Source organism: Rhincodon typus, chromosome 30 (genome assembly GCF_021869965.1).
Source record: "Rhincodon typus isolate 14 chromosome 30, sRhiTyp1.1, whole genome shotgun sequence".
Lineage (NCBI taxonomy): Eukaryota > Metazoa > Chordata > Chondrichthyes > Orectolobiformes > Rhincodontidae > Rhincodon > Rhincodon typus.
Genome location: NC_063361.1, coordinates 13,022,827 through 13,045,801, shown reverse-complemented (window position 1 = coordinate 13,045,801; position 22,975 = coordinate 13,022,827). Strand labels below are relative to the sequence as shown.

The following is a 22,975-nucleotide window of genomic DNA, read 5'->3' as shown; positions in this document are numbered from 1 at the left end:
TTTTCTGATGAAGGGTCTAGGCCCGAAACGTCAGCCTCTCTGCTCCTATGATGCTGCTTGGCCTGCTGTGTTCATCCAGCCTTGCACCTTGTTGTCTCATGACTCTTAATTGGCTTTCAGGAAAGAAAAGTCAGGCACTTTGAAATAAAGCAATCGGGGCCCACAACCTGCTTCTTAGTCTCTTGTTGGTTGAACTATCCTGAGTTTACAGTTAATTGTTGTTTGACTTAGGAAGTGAATCATGCTTGTGATTAATACCAGGAGCTTAATGTTGAACTTTGTCCTTTAGAGTGACCTCGCAGCAAAGAGCAAGTGTCTATTTGATCAGATGCAACTCTAAATCCTAATTTAACATGAGCTGTGTTTTAAAACTTGTCCCTTGTTCCAACAAAATTTATCAAGTGGCCAAAGGAACTGAAAGTTCTGCCTGTGAATGTGACATGTAATGCGTAGAACAAAATGGCAACCAATGGCTTTGTAGTGTTTCATGTTTTATTTGGAAACATTTGATTCTTTACTGGACTCTTTACTAGAAACTTACTAAAAATTAATTTGCAAAAATAAAACATTGTGTACGCAAATTTTGTTTTTAATTTGATGCTTGTTAACAAATGCCAGTGGGTTTAAAAATCTACTAGTTGGAAACTGAGGACCAGCTGATGATGATTACTAGATTGTTAGCTATGTACAAGCATAATAACCAAATCTGGAGGAGTAGCCTTTCTTCAGGCTGAGAGGATATATATTAAACTAAGAGCTAGACTAAAGCAAACCCATGTGAACGTATGAACAAGATCATGGCTGATCTGATTGTAATCTTAACTCTACATTCCTGCCTATCCCTGATTTTAATCTTTCATCCCCATGATAATGAAGAATCTATTGACCTCTGCCTTAACAATATTTAAAGGTACTACATCCATTGCATTTTGAGGGAATTCCAATGACACTCAACCCTCAGGTTTCCTACATCTGTCATAAATGGGCAACCCCTTATTTTTAAACTATAATGCCCAGATTTTCCCACAAGGGGAAACACCCTTTTCAGCATCCACCTGGTTAAATCCCCTTTGGCTCTTTGTTTCAATTAAGCCCTGGTGCTTTTGACTATGGAGTTATGAAGAGTGTTAAAATCCCAGACTGGGTCATCAAATTTACATTTCAGTCTGGCTAGAGACCAGTAACTTTTATTTTTAAAGTAGACAGTGTGAGATCCAAGGGATTTACAAAGGATAAATGCAGAAAATTCTACAATATTGAACAAACATCAATGAACTTTATTGGTAAAGTTTTACAATATTAGGACAGTAATCTAATCTACGTGTCACATTGCAAAGTCTGAATTGACATCATAATTATCAGTAAACTGTGATTGAACACCTATAGTGCATAGCAAATGCAGTCAACAGCAATCCCAGATTTCTCAGCAACAGCACTTGATGTTAATAACACAAGCCCACTTCTTCCCAGCCACCAAAGGAATTGCTTGCATAGGGAATACTTTCCGAGAAATAAACTTGTGTGATGATTCTCCTATTCTTATAGTGAAGGTTGGTACCTCATTGCTCTGAAAAGTAAGATTTGGCTGTCAATAATCTGACATTTTTCTTCGTTACATTGAGTTAATGATTTATTGAACACTAAAGGATGATGCAGTCAAGTTACTATACCATCAAAAGCTGATCAATGTCAATGGAATCCATGAATGTAAATGTTGTTCAATTAGTAATTTAGTAGTACATCATTGGGTGTTGCTGAATAAAAGCACATTTTGTTGAAACATCGTGATAATTTGTTACAAATGTCAAAGTTGAGGGATAATAACATTTCATTCTTTGGGAAGAAATAGTCATTTATCTTGCACATGCACTCTGTTAGAGATGTTGCTATGGAGAATGCACTAGTAAATGATTATGGACAGTCAACTGCCTAGTCTTTTGCTTAAATTTTAAGTAATCCTACTTGACTCTGGTCAAGGAATTGCCGTTGGAAATGAACCAGAGAATATTTTATTGAGTTGAGATAGGTACAGTGTGTGTAACTTTTATTTCTGTACATTTAATATTTGTAGCTTCTGGTAATGCAAGTGCATCATATTTCAAGCCTGACTGACCATGTAAATTCATTGTCAGCATAATTCTTTGCACGCTCGGTATTATTGTAGAATCACATCTAATGTTAGACGCTATTGAGTTTTGCAAGCAAGGGCTGGTTAGGCACAATCAGTACTCTGCTTGTTGTGAAAAGCCAAAGGAATTTTCAGTATGATATGATCCACTAGTCTTTTGGGATGTACAGCCACCATTCCTAGTATCGTGCTAGCATGGGAATTCATATACTACATAGTTAATTTCTGTGATGGGCTGAACACATTTTGACTTGACAGCAGTATCCTGTGTTGCTGCTGCGTATTTACAGCATGAAACTGCTAGCTTTACTTTTTGCACAAATGTTTTTAGACACTTTGTTTTCAGGGTAATTTTGAGGCAGGCTGAGCACTTTTCAGGACCAAGAAACACTTTGAGGTGCTCAATTGGAGTCATTTGGAATCTAAACTTCAGATTTTTGTGGTATAAAATGAACATTGATTTAGATATTCTTCAAAATATTCTAAAGAAATCATTTTATATTCTCTTGGCTTAATACTGTGGTGGATTACCTGTTAAGTTAATCAGTATTAAAATGGGAAATTTCAGACTGAAATTATAGCTATTGATCTGTAATAAGTATATTTTTCAAATTATTCTAATTAATAAAACTGAATTGCAGGGAAGGTTTTGTAATATTGATCAAGCTGAAGATTAAGGTGGCATCTTTTAAAGATGCATGCTAAACTTCCAATTATTTAATGAATTGTACATTTTTTGATTGATTTATCAAAGTTGTAGATGTAATACAAAGCTCTGATTTAATAGGTAATAAGATCTTTGTTTCTCCTCCTTACAGCTAATGATTGAAAAGAGTTCTGCCAACCACTTGGAGTACAGTCTACTGGAGAATGCCATTTTACTTTGCACATGTTTGATGAACAAAGACAGCAGTGCACGTTTGAGCCTCACTTCTGTGACGACAGCATTGTTGTGATAAAACGGAAGCAGTTGTTCATTGCTATCAAAATAACGTTGACTGCTTATAGCTGGTTCTTTTTAATACTCCTCACACCAACCCAGTGGTTGCAGCAATTTGAACTAATTACTGAAACCCTAACAGTGCAAAGTTTCAATCAGATACTATGCTTCATTTATGCATCTGAGCTTAATGTGGTTACATATGTACAGGAGAGGGTAAATATAGTCAGGGTCCTTCAGATGAGTCATATTGCCAGCGCTTGCAAGAATTTATTTGACAGTTGTGCTTTGCATATTTCTGGAATGGCCCATGAGGGAAAACCGTGCTCTCAGATCTCTGCTCCATTTTATTGCAATGCTGATAGAGAACTTGATTTATCCACTAAGATTTATCCACGAGAAGGAAATAAATCTTATTTGGTGAAAGTGGAGGATACAATGGCAAAACGACACTTGAAAGCAAGAGATCAAACATATTATGAGGAAAGTAAGCAAGCCACTGATACTCGTGGAATGGAAGGAGATGCAGAAGACTCTAATGACTCGGATGATCAAGAATCTTATAACCAAGAACAAATCATAGTTGAGGTAAACCTTAACAATCAGACTTTAAATGTTTCAAAAGGGACAGAAGGTGTGTCTTCACAGTCTGAAGAAACTGCAAGGATGGACTCCAGCGATGAGGATAATGAAGAGGAAGATGATGAAGAGGATGATGATGATGACATTGACACTGAAGATGATGGACAAGATGAGGATGAAGAACTTGAAGACTATATTAAAAACAGAAAATCCAGGGAAACCAGCAAAATGGGGAGAGCAGAAACAATTCCTTCAAGGGAACGTGCAAAGATTAATATGTCTAAGAGAAAAAGAAAAAATAAAAATCCCAAAGTTCCAACCCAGAAAGAAAAACAGATTGAAGAAAAACAAAATCTCACTTGTGAGAAATGCCCCAGAGTCTTCAATAATCGTTGGTATCTTGAAAAGCACATGAATGTCACTCACAGCCGAATGCAGATATGTGATAAATGTGGGAAAAAATTTGTGCTCGAAAGTGAACTCGTCCTTCATCAACAAACTGAGTGTGAAAAAAATATTCAGGTAGGCTTTTTTTTGTATTGGTGAGGTTCATTTTGTATTTTCTAAGTGAAGCATGAAATAAATCATCTGACAGAATTTGAAGATGTACAGAATGTCTTTCAGGTTCTGCCTTCCCTTTTTTGAAGATATGCTCATCTTCTTGTCATCTCAAGGCTGCAAGGTTTTTCACCTGCCAACAATGATAGGTGGTCTGGGAGCAGACTGTGTTTATGTGATGGTGTTAGTTAATTACAAAAAAGTTATGCAGTAGTGTAATGACCAACTGATTTCTATTCCTTTTCACCCCTTTCAACATGCATGTGGGATGTTACACAGCTGTCACTAACCAGTTAGTATCATAGCTGAGATGAAGTGAAAATCTCAGTGAAATGGAAGCTACAGTCAGCAATATTCCTCTCTGGTTTAGTCGATTCAGCATGACCTGCTTACTTGTACACAATTTTAACAGTGTAGCAATTTCTGGTCCTGGAAAGTAAACTTGTTTTCTACATTTTGAGTAATTTTCAAAACTTTCGTGACTTTATAGTTGAATTAAGATGGACCTAATATGAAAAAAAATAGTTCCAACATCCTTTGAATCATTCAGTGGAATATGGATGATGGATACAATTGAGATAACATTGTGCATATTGAAGCAGTATTCTCCCTGTGATTCAATTACATTTGAGTTGTTATCAAGGATAAATACCAATATATTAGGTTTTTAAAAATTTATTTCAATGCAATTATGAATTCATTAGAAAGCAGCTAAAACAATGCTTTCCTATGAGATTTAATGTGATCAGAGTGTAACCAATAACCCTGAGAAATGACTTGAATGTTTTATCAAGGACTGGCAAGGTACTAGTCTGGCAAAACCATTATAATGCTTGTCACAGCTGGTGACTTGAAGCGTGACATCAGTTACACATTCATCTAGAAGTGGAATGAATTCCTGAGTCAGCTATCTTATTTCTGTATTGAATACGTTGCTAGTCATCCTTTTTGTTTTGTTTTTTTTTAAATCATTTGAACAGAAATGGTATCAATGTGATATGGTTGACATTCAATTCATTTTCACTTTTTTTTTGCATGATGTCCTGAATGTTTGTTTGCTTTTGATGCATAAATCTAACACTTTCAATGTACATTTTAAGGCCAATATGAGAAATAGTTTTTAAAAATGGATAATTCACCACTGTACACTCGAAGGTGGTTCTCTCCTAATGCCTGGCTGATGTTGCATGATTAAAGTCCTGAGCAGTTTGTTTAATGAATTTGGGGATTGATCATCTTTGTTACATTATTGCTTACTAATGATTTAAAATTTCTCATCTTTGTTACTATTTTCCCAAAATTTGAGGGTGTCAAGAGAAAAACAATGAATACATTTATTACCTAAGATTAAGTGAAAATTAAATGCCCATAACATTTTTATATGCATAGGATGCTTGGATTTTTTTGTGTGTACACTTTCTAATTGAAGTCCATTTTCTAAGTTTATTTATTGTACAATTGTCACTTTTAATTATTGAATGTAATACCATTTTTATGATGCTTTTCATATCCCTCCAAGTTGTAAAATCAATTCATTGATTTTTTTTAGATTTTTTGTAAATAATGGGAAATCTAATTTTGGGTAAAACTGATGCTGGTTTTTTTTTAAAAGACAGTTAAAGGAAGAGTGGATATGCTAAGTTATCCTACCAAATCTCAAATAATTAGAATCTATTTTGTTTTTTTTTCAACAGCTTGTGTGGGCTAAAAGCAAAGTAATGACGTTTGTAGGAACTGAACATACAATGCAAGGTCATTAGCCCAATTTATTACATTTGAGTACTGAGCTTTATAAAATAGATATTAAATACTGGCTTAAAACTGTTTTTTTAAAAAAAAAAAAAAAAATTTTTTTTAAAAATTGGTTGATATTTAGTAAGGATAATTTAGCATATCTACTCTTCCTTTTGACCTAAGCCTGAATACTGCAAAATAAGCATTCCAAAACACGCCCATTCAGGCTACTTTGACATTTGACATAATGGAAAGAGACTTAACATGTATTACGTAAAGATAATTTTATTAAATTTTGCAGGTATTTGCTCATTTTCTGCATTTTTCTTGCTATTTTTGTTTTCAAAGATCAGCTCTTAATATCTTGATTGGTTATGATGGTAATTATAGCTATACCCCATGTTTACTATAATTTACACTGGCTACAATCAATTATCATTAACTTTATCATAATTAGTGATGATTAACTAAAATATTGCTGAGCGCGCTGCAATGATGGATCTGTGCAGTTGCCATCGGCATTCCTAGGTTGTGGCAGGGAATCAGCAATCAACTTTCATTCATGATCCTTATCCAACAATCTTAACTCCTTTTTTAAGGACTGGGCAGGTAGGGGTACCTCTGGGTAAGAGGATTTTTCTTAAAAGCTGCCTCGACTTTAAGGTAATAGGAAGTGTGGATTCTTTGAATGTATATGATAGCATTTGTGTAATACATATCTATTTATTGCAGGGGAAAAAAGTAATTCTTGTCAACAATTTAATCCCTTTATTAGGTCCAGGGTGCCTATCCAATTTGTGGGAATCTTCTAGTTATTTCTAATTTGCCCATTGAGTATTCGTATCCATTTTTCATGTGCCATACCATATTCAGTGGACAAGGTCAGAAGTCACATGGCACCCAGGTTATAGTCCAACAGGCTTATTTGAATTCGCTAGCTTTGGAGCACTGCTGCTTAGTCAGGTGAAGTGACTTCAGATTAACCTATTGGACTAATACCTGGTGTCATGTGACTTCTAACCTTGTCCACCCAGTCCAATATCGGCATCTCTGCATCATATTCAGTGGAACCATTCCTTATACCCTCAGGAGATCAAGATCTTAGATAAATAATAAACTACCCATTGTCTCCTTTATCTGGGGATTACTTAGAATTTAATCAACTTTACAGTGGGTGCAGGCTCAAATTCTACGCTAGCAAATTTGCACTGTGCAGGAAAGAGATTTAACATTGTTACATAAAGATAATTTTAAGTATTGCAGCGTTTTTGTTCCTTTACTGTACATCAAGCTGTTGTATGTCCAGACTTGAACAGTTTTTTTTACAGACCCTGGATTGCAAAAGTTGAAACCATTATGAAAATGAAATTAACACAGCAAGTTGACCACAAATCGTAATTCAGCTGATTAATGTGCCTAAATGTAACTTTGAGATTCTAAGCTTCTTTCTGATTTTTTTTTTTCTTAAAAAGCTCCATTGACATGCTTCCATGTGAGCATATTAACTTGACTACATAAGAAAAAAGATTATATCTAATATTTGACCAGGAAAAAGGAATAAGTATTCTCATTCTATCCATATACATAAGGAAAATTCCAAGTTCACTCTCTGGTAAATGTTTAATCTGAGTGAAGTGGCAGCATGGGCATTACCATTATCTTCAGCACCTCCGAATTAGGTAGAAGAAAAATACAGAATTAGCTATCTGGTGCACTGAGCAAGTGCAGGATTGTACTTGGCTGTCAGGGCCTGTGCAGTAAAATTGCCTGCTAGTATTCTTGGTGTCAGTGCTCATGCATGAAATATTTAAGTGGTATTATGGCGGAGCAGGTATTCATTGAACATTGAAGAAACGTTAATGCTGTTTTATCTTTACAGATGCTGCCAGGTGTGCTGAGTTTTTCCAGCAATTTCTGCTTTTGTTTATTTCAGATGTATGCACAGTTCTTTGTTTCATTATACTCATTGAACATAGTCAGCTGTAACTTTTTTGGTAGCATTCCTGCTGTGAATCATAAGGTACTGATTCCAAATCCCTGAAGATGGAGGGAATATTGTACTGTTGGAGTTGAGGAGTTAAACTGAAGGTCTGATCTACCTGATGAGATGAATGTGAAAGATCTTGTAACACTATTTCAAAGAAGAGTGGGGTGGGGGCGTGGTGTCTAGTAATCACTGCCAGGCGGATAAGTCCTTGCTCAAATACTGGGCAGCATGGTGACTCACTGGCTAGTACTGGTGCCTCACAGCGCTAGGGACCCGGGTTCAATTCCAGCCTCAGGCAACTGTCTATGTGGAGTTTGCACATTCTCCCAGTGTCTACCCAGGTTTCTTCCAGGTGCTCGGACTTCCTCCCACAGTCCAAAGATGTGCAGGTTAGGTGGATTGGCTGTGTTAAATTGCCTACAATGTTTCGGGTGGGAAATGCAGGTATAGCGTAGGGGGTGGGGTCTGGGTGGGATGCTCTTTGGAGGGTCGGTGTGGACTTGTTGGTCCGAATGGTCTGCTCCTACCCTGTAAGGATTCTATGATCTGTTAACTGTGGTGATCTTGAATGACTCCACTGTCCTATCAGGTTAGATGATGTATTCACAGAATTATGAACACAGACAAAGTAACTGTATATCTTTAGTTGCTTTATCTTGAATAATTACTCAGTTTAAGAGTTTTTAAAAATATTATTTTGCAAATTATCACACTGAATTAATTTTTATTGCAGAATGGAATACCACAGTGTGAAGGTAAATTTAATATTTGCGTGTTATACTCTTTCAGGCTTGTTCAAAGAAACCTTCGAGTTAGCTTCAGGTTAAGTACCTTGACATGCTGTAAATTGAATACATTGTATTCAGTGTTTTTGAATATAGGAACTCTTTCATTTGAACCAACATGTACTGTGTATGCTTAAACTATCGAAAGGATCTCCAAAGCACGTGCATTTCAATTTTCTCACGACTTCTGGAAAGTGATTAAAATATTTTGCTTTGTTTGTAGCATCTCTGCAGTTGCTACAACTCCCTGTAGATGGTGCAAAAGTCCAACTTGAAGTGCCAACCTAAATGTTAAATATCTCCTCCATGTATTTATTGTTTGATACGTTTGTGCTTTATTGTATTGACAACATAAATATTTTAGTAAGAAAGTTATGATTTATTCAAAAGATTTCATCTTGTAATGAAAAAATGATATGGCTGTAAATTTCTAAGTAAATAGTGTATACATGCTATTGTCTGAAGATAGTTAGTTAGCATTCAATCATATTGGCAAAGTGGTGATCAGCCATGTTGTTCGTGATGAACCTTTGATACCTGCTGTCCCTGTTTCAGTTGTGTAATGGCTGATTAGTGACGATCCTCCTGGCAGGATCAAGTGGCTTCAAGATTTCATGCCTGATGATGGGAATTTCCAAACCACATCAATTCTGCACAGACCATTTGATAAATGACACCTAAGCCAGACTAAATCACAACACTCCATGTTACTGATGGACTGACAAATGGAAGGGCGAGGTCCATTTGGCTCCAAATAACTGCTCCCTAATGGCTGGGCAAGCAGTAGGAAATTTGCTTTTTGAGGTGCAGTTTTTGTTAGTTTAACTACAGTATCTTTTGGCTATACTTAGGATCCTAAATTTTAGTAAACTGCACCCAACCTATGTAAATAGGAAAAAGTGGTTCAATTGATTTGTGTAAACAGTGAATTCCGGTTTACACAGGGCTCCACATACATGGCATGTGTTTATCTGGATTGAGTAACTTTATTAACTGATCCCTGGATATAGATTCTCTAATGCATAACTCCCTGATTGGGTCAAGCAACCTACTTAGTCAAAAATGAAGTCTCATTTCAGAACATAGAAACACAGACAGGTTATTCAGCCCATTTGAGCCTGTGCAGCTTTTCAATTGATCATTGTTGACCTGTATCTCATCTTCTCCATTTACTCCTCATCCACAGCTTTTTAGATCTCAACCTCCTAAACCGAAGGGGGCACAAACCGTGTTTACACAAACTTGCATCATTATTTTATCCTTACAATTTAGTATCTAGTATGTCTGTTTTCCTGCTGACCCAAATATATCTTGCATGAAGTGCAATGCTGAAATTGAACACCAATCTATCTAGTTGGGGTTTGACAATGGTCTTGTATACAACAAGTGCTTTCGAAGCTAACATTTTCATTTGCTTTTACAAAATATATTTTGTGCTTGTGCCCTACCTTTTTTAGTGATTGGATTTGTTTTCTTAGATGTTCATCTTTCTCAAAAGTTCTTAGTATCTCTCTTTAATGGAGAGAAACAGATTTGTCTTTCCTTGGATCTAAAGTGGATAGTGTCTCACTTGCTTAGGAAGGGCATTGTTCCACTGTGCATAATTATTTGGTTATATGCATTAATGAAAGATTCTAAAGTTTTTTTTTTTAAATTAACTGCCTGAGAATGGGAATAGTAGTGCTGAGAACTATCTTTCTGCATCTACTATTGGCTCATCATAGGTAAGATTGGAAGCACTTCTTCTTGCTCTGGACCAAATATGAATAGTAGTTAAATCACAGCCTGTCACTTTTTAGGTCTAGCTGAGAGTACATTTTGAGGAGCAGCTAATTAGCCTCCATGGTCATTTGGCTGAAGTGCCAGTGGAATAGCAACGCCTGCGGATGTATCCTAAAATGAGTCTCGCCCCTTTAAAAAGGAGAGGAAGAATGAAATGGTATTTGATGCAGGACAGACAAGGCGATTTGAAAAACCAGACATTCCTCCCTGTTGTAAGTCAAAATTCTAAAATGTTCCTTTTCTTTTCCCCCCTCATTCAGTGTGTATCCTGTGGAAAATCTTTCAAGAAGCTTTGGTCCCTCCATGAGCATATCAAAGTTGTTCATGGCTTTGCTGAAAAGAAATTTTCCTGTGAGATTTGTGAGAAGAAATTCTACACAATGGCTCATGTTCGGAAACATATGGTTGGTGAGTTAAGAATAAGATTATATTAATTTTGGATTGAAGAGCGTAAGATGCTTTGTAATATTTCTTAATTTATTACATGTTAAAAATAGAATTTAAAAATAGTGAGTTCCGGTACATAGGGAACCCCGTATTATCATGTGCAGTCACGTCTAACAATTATTCAAGATAATGATAATTACAAGTAATAAAAGATCACTTGACCAATATTACTTCATTATATCTGGAACATTTGAATACTTGGAACAAGTGGAATCCCAGGAATTTATTTTATCTTCAAAGGCTCCATGAGTTGCTGAAGCTGCCATGGTCAATATCTTGAGGGTCACCATTGACCAGAAGTATAACTATAAGCAGACTTATTAACGCTATGTACAGGAGCAAAGAAAATATTGGGTGCTCTGCAGTAATTCATCCAACTGCTAATGCTCAAAGCCTATTGTCTATAATGCTGCAGTAAGAGTAAGATAGAATGCTCAGGATCTGATAGATGAGCTTAATACCATTGGCACTGGAGATGTTCAGTGTCATCTAGGACAGAGCAGGACTCAGTGACCAGACGCTGTCTGGCTGATGTGCTGTGCCTTTGCATCCTGTAGACAGTATATACAATGTAGCAAAAGAATAGAGTTACAAAACAAGGAGGAGGCCATTATGATTCTCATGTCTACCAGCTCTGTCCGAGAACAATTCAGTTGGTACCACTCCCTCGCTTTTGCGTGCAGCCCTGCAAATGTTTTCTCTTGAAGCTACTTGAACAACATTTCTCTCCTGTGCACCCACAAATAAATTAAGACCAGCTACATTCTAGGAACATTAGTAATATATTGCAACCTCCAAGTTCTAGTATATCACCATTCCTCCATATTTTGTTTGGTCTAGGACTCTCTATACATGAGAGCAATAATATAATGAGGGCTACATTGGTTTAAGAAGTGTAACTAAGGATAGGTGATAAATATAAACTGATCTCCCACATCCTACAAATACTTTCTTATTTAAAAATAATTTGCTGCATCTAGTTGTTTTTCTAACTTATCCAGGAATTTGCAATCTGCCATGCTGTCCAGAAGTCCTTCGCACTTTGTTCATGAAGAAAATCTTCTTTATCTGTACCATAGTCAGCCTTTGTTAGTTTGAGTGTCTGCAAGGAAACAAAAGTACAATTTTATTCTAAGATACTAGGTGTACCTCCTCCATATGGTTTATTATTTTATAGAGATGTTCCTCCTGTGTTAGTGACCAGAAGTGATGCTGTACTGAAGCATGGTCTGACCAGAGCTTCACGCATTTTGATTGTGACTGTATAGACTATGTAGCTCTATATTCCTTTGACTGTATTGATTACACCTCTGGTTTAAAGCAAATTAAAACTCTAAGTTTCTTTCCATGTCATTCTTATCTATTTCACATTCTTATCTATTTTAATCTAATATATTTAGTACACCCGTAGCTTATTTATCCATTTTCTATGCAGTACATTGCATTTATCTGTTAACTTTTGTTGATCCGGAAGTTTGTTTTATTTTTAGCTGCTTCCTCTGATTTTCTGCTTTTAACAGTTTAGTATCCCCAGCCTTTTGACAGCTCTGGGTTCTGTTGACTAGGCCTAGGCTAATTTATGCAACAAAGAAATGTAAATTCACCACTGAGCCAGGGACACATACTACTCCGAAGTACCTCTCCAGCCCAACCTCCTTTGTCTTTGAACCACTTTATTAGCCGATCACAGGACTTGCACTGAATCTCCACACTTTCCGTACCCTCAGGGATTTGGTTTCCAGTATGCTTTTAATCTAGGTAGGGTTTTCCACAGTCTATTTGGATTGGTACTTTCCCCAAAAACACGATTTATTTTGTAATAAAGATGCTGTATTAACTGAGAGCCTACAGCTCGGGGATTTCTTTTATTCTCACGTTCTGTGGCTGTCACTTTAGCTTCTTTCACTTAATGTTCACTTAGACTCAAGAGTGAAGCTTTTAAGGGCTAGGAATTATGGATGGATATTCACATTCAAGTATGTATTAATTTCAAATGGAAATGTTTATATAATGACTATGCTACCATCTTTTTCCTTTGGTGTACATAACCAGATCAATGTTTTTAATCATTCGTGTGATGGCATCACAAGCTAGGCCAGCATTTATTGCCCATCCCTATTTGCCAGGGGGCAATTAAAAGGCAACCATGTTGCTTTGAGTCTAGAGTCACATAGACCAGACCTGTAAGGCCAGCAGATTTGCTTTCTTAAAGGGCATTAGTGAACCCAGTTGTTGGGGGGGAAAAAAAAAAATCCAATTGACAATGGTTTCATGGTCATCATTAGCCTCTTAATTCCAGATTTTTACTGAATTCACATGCCACCATCTGCCATGGTGGGATTTGAACCTAGGTCTCCAGAACATTACCTAGGTCTTTGAATTAATAGTCTAGCCACAAGGCTGCAACTCCCTTTCTAAAAGTTACGTGACTTTAATTGTTCACCACTTTGTTATTCATTTTTGCAAACTTAGATAAACTACCTGGTGGTAAAAACGAATTGCAGCTTTGTTGCTCCGTGAAGCCACACCTGTTTTTGACTTCTCCAGTAAAAGGCTGTCATGAACTTTCACCATTGTGTTAGCTCATCCTTCCTCAGTATTTGCTCAAATCAGTCATGAGACCAGTATACATGAGTAAAGTGACCATTCTACTGGACATCCTGCAAACTCTTTCAAAAGAACACAGTAGTGCAATTTATGATCCAACATCCTCCAGTAATTATACTTTAAGCTGAAGTGAACTTGCATAATACCCCAAAGAAAGTATGCAGAGTACAATATTTCTATTTCTGAAATTTTAAAATTTCAGACAGCAAAGTCATGATCATTTCATTGGTGCACTATCAAAGTTTGTGAGCTGAAGATGCTGAATTTTAAGCTTCTGAACATTGTGTAAAGGGAAAATAATACTGTATATTTAGACATTCCTGTTTTGAAAGACTGGTCTAATTTTTAGGCTTAAAATATTGCAGGAGAGGGAAACTTCCTTGTGCTGAATAGACTCCCACAAACTCTTCTGAATATCCAATATCTGCACTCTTCCTTTTTTTTTCCTCATAGTTCAACAAATAATTTCTGCTCCTCACATACATTTTCCCACCCCCCTCCAATTCTGCCTTGTCTTTCACACATTGCAGCAATCTCTTAGACCCGTTCCTGCATACTCAGTGATTATAACTACTAAAAGCATCTCGTAATCCTGAGTTTTACAGTTACTCCTTTGGGCGGACAAACAGAAAACACATGAAAGGTGTAATTCTCATTCTTATGTTCATTGACATGACCTTCTGACGTCTGTAGAGGAGAGTTGCAGAAAACAAACCAATTCTCCTTCCTCTACAGATAATATGGTAGGGAATTCACTTGGTGATTTCTGTAGTTCTTTGAATAAAGCCTTAACTTTGCTGAATCACTGAGAATCAGATGAATATGATTGGGAAGACTGGACCATTCCAGTAACTAGAAAAGATCCCAGTGTCTGCCTTGGAACATCCCATCCATGCTTGGGTGATTTGGGACAAGACCTCTCTGATGTTAAATTGGTGTGAGATTGACTGATGTTAAATTGTCAAAAGAATTGCATTATTAGATGAAAACTTCAAATACAATGACACATTCAACATCAGTGACACGCAAAGATTCAATGTGCTGTTTCTAGTGTCTTTAAACTTTGGATTGGAACCCTTCCTACTGATCTTGCATAAATGAAATAAGCAGTTTTACAGTTTTATTATGTCCACATCATAACTGACACATCAAAAAAGGCCTATTATATTAACATTACAGACAGTCTATTCAAGGATGGCTAAACATGTAGGATTCTTTTGAAATAGACGGCAGACTATGCAAAGAATATTTGACAGAGTTATGAAGCTAAGTAAAGAGATTCTTTTGAAATCCTACATGGTGTTTGGAGTAATTCTTGTAATCAAAGAAAACACCATTCACAGTCCCTGCTAGGTACTCCCAATATCTCCACTTACCTACTCCCAAAGTGTGTGCGTGATTTGATCTTCACTCTGTAGACAGTAAAAGAAAAATACACGATAATTTTCTGTACCCTGGGCTGCAGTCAATGATCTAGATTTGGGAATTTATTTAGTATTCTTAGAGGACAAAATTGTCTACTTAAGCTAATGTTAAAATAATTGCAGGTGTTGGGGCTAACAAAGAGCATTTGTACACACTTGATCCTTGTCACCAAGGTTGGCTCTATATGCAATCTCTTTTTTTCTCTCTCTTTTCTCTCTTTTTCCCACCTCTGACCCCCTCACCCCCTCATTTAAAGAGAGATGGATGGCAGTGAGTTTTAAACCTGCGCTGTTGGCATCTGCATTGCAAACCAGCCAACTAAGCTAACCGTACTTCCCTATCTGCAGGAGACCTGTGCCCCAAACCCCTGCAGTTTTAGGTGTAATATGCTTCTTCAAATCGCTCCTCCAAAAATAACAACGTATAAAATGCACCCTTCAAAAGTAGGTGATTTAGGCTGTCAGTGCTGTAGAAGTCGTGTGCTGTGAACAGATTCCTTAGTACCAGGAACGTAGTACACAAATAGTTGTTTCAATGTTTGCACTTGCAGCCAAACACTGACCCTTGAGCTGTTCTTTGCACCTCTGGCAGCAGCTGTGCTCAATTTATATGAAAGGACTGCCACTAAAGTCAGTATTTCTGCAGAGTCAGTTTTTGAACTTCATCCTTTTCTGGGCCTGTATCTAAAATAATTTTCTTAGTTTTTTAGCACATTGACCTTCAGAATCCAAAAATGCTTGAATCTTCCCTTGTCCTCGTCAAAGTGGTACTGAAATGCACTGTTTCCTGTGATCCAATTATTCCTTTCATGGGTTTGCTTCTTTGCTTGATCGTCGCAGCCAAAGCAGAATTTTCTCTTCTCGGACCGGTTCCGCTTTTTTAATGGGACTCTTACTATATTTATTTCTTCAGGTGGAACAGTTTCATAGGAAGAATAGAAAGGCCGAATCTTTGGAATACTTTACCCCAGAGAGCAGTGGAGGCCGGGTAATTGAATGTATTCAAATATAAGTTAGACAGATTATTAATTTAAGAGTCAAGGGCTATGACGGGTGGACAAAAATGTAGAGTTGAAGCCACGGTCAGATCAGCCATTATCTTCATGAATGGTGCGTTAGGCTCAAGGGGTCAAATGGTTCCCTCCTGCTCCTGTTTCTTATGTTCTTTCTTATTTCAAAGAAGGTAGAATAATGAATACATATTGATATTCTTCAAATTATGTTGCATGTAATTTGAGAAAAATGCAAAGAGGCTTCAAGCAGACTTGGATAGACTATGTAAAAGGGTAAGAACATGACGGAAAGAATATATGGATAGTGTGAAGTTGTCCATTGTTGGGAGAACAAAAGAGACAGAACATTTCTTAACTGAGAAGTTGGGAGGTATTGGTGTCCAGAAAGGGTCCTTAAGTGTCCTTTGTGTGAGTCACTGAAAGCTTGCTTGTAGTTGCAGCAGTATTGTTGGTCTCTATTACGAGGGAATTTCAGTACAGAAGTAAAGATGTCTCGCTGCAATTGCAGGGAGTCTTGGTGAGACTTCACTTACGGGGACCAAAACTGTACACAATACTTTATCAAAGAAAGGATATACATGTCATTGAGGGAGTGCGGTGGAAGTTCACAAAACTAATCCCTGGGACAGCAGGATAGTCTAAAGAGGAGGGATTGAGGAAACTAGGCCTAAGTTCTTTTAAGGTTTCCAAGAGTGACAGGTGATCTCATTGAAACATACAAAGGTTTCATAAGGACCTGACAGGGTGAATGTAGATGGATTTTCCCTATTTCAGTTTAGAACTGGGGACATAATCTAAAATTAAGTGACAGGCCTTTTAAGACCTGGATGAGGAGTTTCTCATTGAGGGTGGTGAATCTTTGGACTTCTGTATCCTGAAGGCTGTGGATGGCTGGAAGCTAAATCATTGAATGTGTTCAAGACAGGAGGAGACTAATAACATCAAGGCAGATGGGATTGTGCAGGAAATTGGTTTTGAGGTAGATGATCAGTCATGATGTAATGAATGGCAGAGCAGGTTCAAAAGGCTGAAAGTCTACTCATGTTCCTACTAAAAAAAAGTTTCCAGGTTCTATGTATCTTTATTTAAAGGAGTACTCTCAAATTAAATCGACTCTAAATATACTGACTGGTTTACATTTTGTAGTTATTCAATATTCAGCAATATGAAATAAATGCTACGGCAGTCTTTTGCCACAGTAGCAAGTGTCTCATCCTGAGTGTTACAAGGTCCAGGTTCATGTTCATGTTCACATGCCACAGCTGTGATGTAACATGTTCAAACAGGTTGATTTAAAAATAATTTTAAAATAAATGCTTTACTCAGGTTCTGCTTAAAATAGGTGCAACTGAGACACATAAAAATTATTAGTTGCACACTAAATGTAGATGTTAGATCATTTTAATCGTGGTTACAATCACAGTAATTTGTCATAGTATAGAGATTTTGTACTGGATTGAAGAACTATGACAGCGAAAAGCTTTAATCCATGTTTAATTTTAGGACAACCTGTAGATTTTGCACTATTATTTGCAAATTTGAGTTTACTAAATTGTTGCGATTGATTTTATTTTTTCCATAGAAAAAGAATGTGTACTGCTGTAATGATACAAAGGTTGCAGTAAATTTTGTTCTGTAGTATTTGGACATTTGTTGTTTCAGCACATACAAAAGATATGCCATTCACCTGTGAAACATGCGGGAAATCTTTCAAGCGGAGCATGTCATTGAAGGTTCATTCTCTTCAACATTCAGGAGAAAAGCCTTTCAAATGTGAGGTAAGTGATTTATATTAGTTCTGAGTTCTAGGGAAGGGTCACTTGAGCTGAAACGTTAACTCTGCTTTCTCTCCACAGATGTTGTCAGGCCTGCTGAGCTTTTCCAGCAATTTCTATTTTTCTTTCTAATTCTATTAGTATGGTTTTGTATTTGTAACCATAATATCACAAATCATGTTTGTTTCTGACCTGCAGTCTAAACATAACATGAAAGTAGTTTCTGATCAGATATTCCAAAACCTTTGTTCTCCAGTGGAAAGATATTGCTTTCAAAATTATAAATTTGTTTACTGGTTGAATCGGACTTACTGCCTGTGACAGGAACACTCCTTGTTGTACTTTCATATTTTGCCGCTTGCACCATTTGTTATATGTAAATAAGTAAATTTAATGCTGTGGTCAAAATAACTTTTTTCCTTATTCTGTTTAAGACCAATAGCTGGAGATAAAATGTATTCACGTAACATATGATTTTCAAATGGCAAGCCCTCATTTTTACCTTCCCGGCGAGTTACAAGTAAAATTGGAGATTCTTGGTGTGAATTTCATAGATACGCTGAAATGCATGACCACGTATGTTTGTTAGTGAGATTCTTGTATAAATTAAAGTTAAGAATGTATTAGGAGCTTTGTTTTATTTAAAGGCAATTTATAAATCTTTAATGTATTGAGACTTTTTACTAATTTATGCTTTATTGTTTCTAAAAAGTAATCAAGATCATGAATAATCCATGTGAAATGATATGGATCACTGATTACGGACTGTTGCCTGCAAGGCAGCAGGTTGCTAAAGCACAGACAAATTAGAAAGGGCAATACACCACTCCAACTCATGGTTATTAATCTGGCTAGGTATTGTGCATTGCACCCAGTTTTTAGGTCATAGTGCAAGTGTGTGCATAATACATATCAAACGGAATTAAAGAAGCTGTGTTTATATTAGTATCATTGAACAGAATACTAGAAATTGATCTCTAAATGAAAATAGCTAGTATATTCAATTTTATTAGGATCAGTTTTCTTTGCAGGATTACAGATAAAATGAACAGGAATATGAGAAAATATTTTGAGTATAATGAACAGCTTCTCTCCTGCAGTACCTGTTTGTTGGATTGTTGATTGGTTGGTGTTCTTGGATCTAGTGATAATGGTGACCATGACCTATTTAAGATTAGTTCCTATAATCAATCAACCAAGAAAATTAAGGCTAATGTGCTAATAACAAAATATCTGTTCATTAAAGGTACATAAATGGATAACTAAAACAAATTGGTCTTTAAAATGGTTAAATAGTCTTTAATATCATTTCTGAAGTGGTAATTTGCATAAAGCTTATTTTACTTAAAATGATTTGTCACTTTCTAAATGGTGCGCTGTTTACATCAGAAAGTTATCACTTTCAAAGAGAGATTAAACTTGCAATGTATAACTGATAATCCAAATATTTAAATATTAAGTCGATTAATTATCTTTCAGAACTGTGATGAACGATTTCAGTACAAGTACCAACTTCGCTCTCACATGAGTATTCATATTGGTCATAAACAGTTCATGTGCCAGTGGTGCGGCAAGGACTTCAACATGAAACAGTATTTTGATGAGCATATGAAAACTCATACTGGTAAGAACATGATAATGCCACTTGATACTTGGATTCTTATTTTTGTGTAGTTAATTGAAATTTTCAATACACAACAAAGCATGAGTTTTGCAGGTGATCTGGATTTCTCCTGAACACAACAACTTTGGCAAGATGACACAGACAATTTGTGTCATGAAGTGGAATGTTATTTTGTTGCATAGTCTATATTCTGTCTAGTATCATCTTGTACTGTAGATGTGCTCTAACCTTATTGAAATCTACAGCTTGTAAAATAAAATCTGATTTCATTTGTGAGTTAAAATCCTATACATTTGGATATAAGTGGAATCTGATGATGCAACATGACCAAGTTGCAGGCAAAAATGTTCTTTTTTCAGGCAGGAAAATTTAAGCCCAGTGCTATAGCTAATTTTTGCCTGTGGAGTTTGATCATCTTGGGACAAGAAAATATGTCAGTGCAAGGAATTTTATTTTGAGTAATACGAAGGCTGTGTGCCATAGGAAAACAATATTGCAAAGATCAATGAGGTGTCAGAGAAAACAGTGATACAGTTATTTGTGAATTGTATTTTCCATTATGACAGCAGGCAAACTATTTTTCGTTTCAAATTGGGTGGTTTTTTAAAACAGATTTTCTGTGAATTGACTAATGAGAGTATTTTGATTTTCAGCATATGTTGTCTGAATAGATCTGTAATACAGAGATAAATGGCTTTGAATAAAGGAGTACAGTTTAATTCAACTGTTTAAACACTAGACATAAAATCTCATCATCTTCACAAACAGTATTGATCACTTTCAACAATTTTGAATACTGATTCTTTTTATAACGCTTTGTATGGCTCTTTCAAAAATTGCCACAGCTCCGAAAATTCAGATGCTTGTTTTCCTTATTAATGTTTTCGTAGCTTGTGAAGAACCAATAATCACAAAATTCATTGACTAGGCATACATAATTATATGTAATATCATAATTTGATTTTTGACACAAACAAAATGTTGCTGTAATAAATGCAGCACATTCTTGCTGAATATTTGCGTAGAATTACTTTTTTAAACGTGCATGAGGCTAGATTTAACTTCTTGATTCAAAAACTTCTGTAAATAAATTCCAATTTCAATAAGCTTAAAAGTGCAATTGTATTCTGTTAGAAGCAAACAAATTTTCTAACAGTCCGACTTGTGAATAAAAGTAAATTCAGACCCCATTGTTTTAAACATTATTTTAAAAGTCAATTGACATATATAAAAGAAGTCGTATAGGTCATGTCTTTTAAAACACTTGTGCAATTGAAAAATTGACATTTAAAGTCATTGATTGCAACCAGTGTTGTTATAACAATGTATCAAATGGTGAATTAGCACATATACGGTGTAGTGACTAGTCTGGACTTCCAGTCTCGATTTTAATATTGTGGCAACTGTTTGTTTGCCTTTTTTACTTCCAAATGTTGTAATAGCGGTATCTAGCCCTTTAAAATATAAACTGGTGTTATTACAAATTATATTTGTTGATTTAATCTCTCTTGGGATTTGAAAGAGTTGTAAATGCTAGGTTCTGGTGATGCAAAGATAAACAATATCTGTCACAACAGATGTTGCAATTAGGCATTTTCATCTGAAGACTGCAGTGTGATTATTTTCCAGATTTATGCAGAATTTTAATTTAAATATGTGCTACAGAGTAGAGGAAATAAAATTATAAATTCAAAACAACATTGTACACCCTACAATATTTCTAGATACTGTGGTAAACATCACGTGCTTGTTGCAATATGTATTCTGCTGGGACAACCATTGCTTTTATAAAGTTTTTTGATTTTTAACTGTTAAAATGTGCTACTGTAATCCTTTTAATGTCTGACATCCATTCAAGTGAATATTACTTTGTCATTATTTGGAAACCATACACATTTCAAAAGATGATATTTTAGTAGATCACAATTCATGTTGCTGTTTTTTTTTGTAATTTAATCTTTTTATGTTTATCTTTTCAGGGGAAAAGCCATTTATCTGTGAAATCTGTGGCAAGAGTTTCACAAGCCGACCAAACATGAAGCGCCATCGTAGAACCCACACTGGGGAGAAACCATACCCCTGTGATGTTTGTGGTCAACGATTCCGGTTCTCCAACATGTTGAAAGCCCACAAACAGAAATGTTTCCGGGTCACCAGCCCTGTCAACTTCCCACCTACTGCATCTGTTGCAACCAAACCCACTTCCCCACCTCCACCAGTCACCATAAGCTCTCATAGCTCATTTCCCCCTCGACCAATGCCACACCCACTTTCCCATCTGCACCTTCATCCTCCCCATCATACGCTTTCAATTCCAGCTGTTGCACACCTTCCACCACCACCAACCCTTTTTAATGCTGAAGCGGTGAACCATAGATGCCAAAATGAAAGCACTTTCCTTCACCACATTTCTGAAAAAAACACTGTAGCAGGTGGAAGCCATCATCATTGAAACATGGATATTTCTATTTGACATTTTAAGCTGTGCCGAATGAATGGCAATACTCCAATTTAACTGTGCACTAAGCAGCAAAGAAAAGACTGAGCAATCGTTGTGAACTACAAATATTATTTTACTAAACATCCATGTACTTTTTGCTGTTGTAAAACTAGCAAAGCAATTTTTATCTAATCTATTGTGCAAGACAACTAAGCTGTCTGTGTACAGTGAACTAAGGTTTTTATCATTTTTTTAAAAAAAACTCAGATGTATCCAGTTTTGTCACTTCATATCTGTTGATAAGATATGCTTTTTTAATATTAGACTATTCCTTTTGCATTAAAGTATGGTTATTTCTATTGCATTAAGATATTCTGGAGAAATTTAATCTACTAAATTAAATAATTACTTTCTCTTATGAAACATGAGAGCATTACATATTACAGTGCTGCAAAGATTTTTCTGAAGCTAATAGTTAAGACTAGATCATATTCTAGCCTAACCTGTCTGGCTAAAGCATTATGGAAAAGTCCTGTTAATAGATATGTCTTTCCCTTGACTTAAAGTTTTTAAATGTCTGTGTAGAATATTTAGAAATAATTCGAAGATATAAATGTATGTCATTAATGTTGTAATAATTATATTTTTGTTCTTGTAGCTGTTATATACATAAAATTCAGTTTTACAAATATTGAGTATATTTATTCCAAACCTTTTTTTGCATGTAAAAGTATGCACAATTACAGGTGCATTGTTACATATCTCTGCATTCTTCCACCTTCACATCTGTAAATTCAAGGGTACAGATTTTCATGCAAAAGCAACTAAGAAAGATTAATTTGATGCATTTTAAGCTCACTAATATATTAGCCTTCCTTTTGATACAAGTACCCAGATCTGTGTTCCTCCAATCTACAGCAAAACTTAACATATGTATTAGTATTTGTTTTCATTGAAGAAAATATGGACAAAGCTACCAGTTTTAAATATCTTGTGAAATATATTACATCTACTATGGATATTCAAAATCGAGAAATTAATATTTTTCAAAACAAAATTGAGCTGCTTCAAATTGAAGACCATCAACAACTCTGGCTAACAACACGATTTTAGCATTTCACTCTTTTTAATCTGCCGATATCTGCTCTA

The 22,975-nt window shown here is 35.9% G+C and overlaps 1 protein-coding gene across 5 annotated transcripts in view; it reads left to right on the top strand.

Moving 5' to 3' along the window:
• LOC109926899 (zinc finger protein 652-like) overlaps nt 1–22,517 on the top strand; it is a 44,147-nt gene extending 21,630 nt beyond the window's left edge. For 4 of the 5 annotated variants that reach the window (XM_020526765.2, XM_048614534.1, XM_048614535.1 and 1 more), the window contains exons 2-6: nt 2,947–4,172; nt 10,757–10,904; nt 17,650–17,765; nt 19,242–19,386; nt 21,366–22,484. In XM_020526765.2, the coding sequence (XP_020382354.1) occupies nt 3,018–4,172; nt 10,757–10,904; nt 17,650–17,765; nt 19,242–19,386; nt 21,366–21,838 (2,037 nt within the window). In that variant the 5' untranslated portion in view covers nt 2,947–3,017 and the 3' untranslated portion in view covers nt 21,839–22,484. Of the gene's footprint in view, nt 1–2,946; nt 4,173–10,756; nt 10,905–17,649; nt 17,766–19,241; nt 19,387–21,365 lie in introns of all 5 variants that reach the window. The other variant, XM_020526763.2, reaches the window with a different exon arrangement.
• The last annotated feature ends 458 nt before the right edge of the window (nt 22,518–22,975 follow it).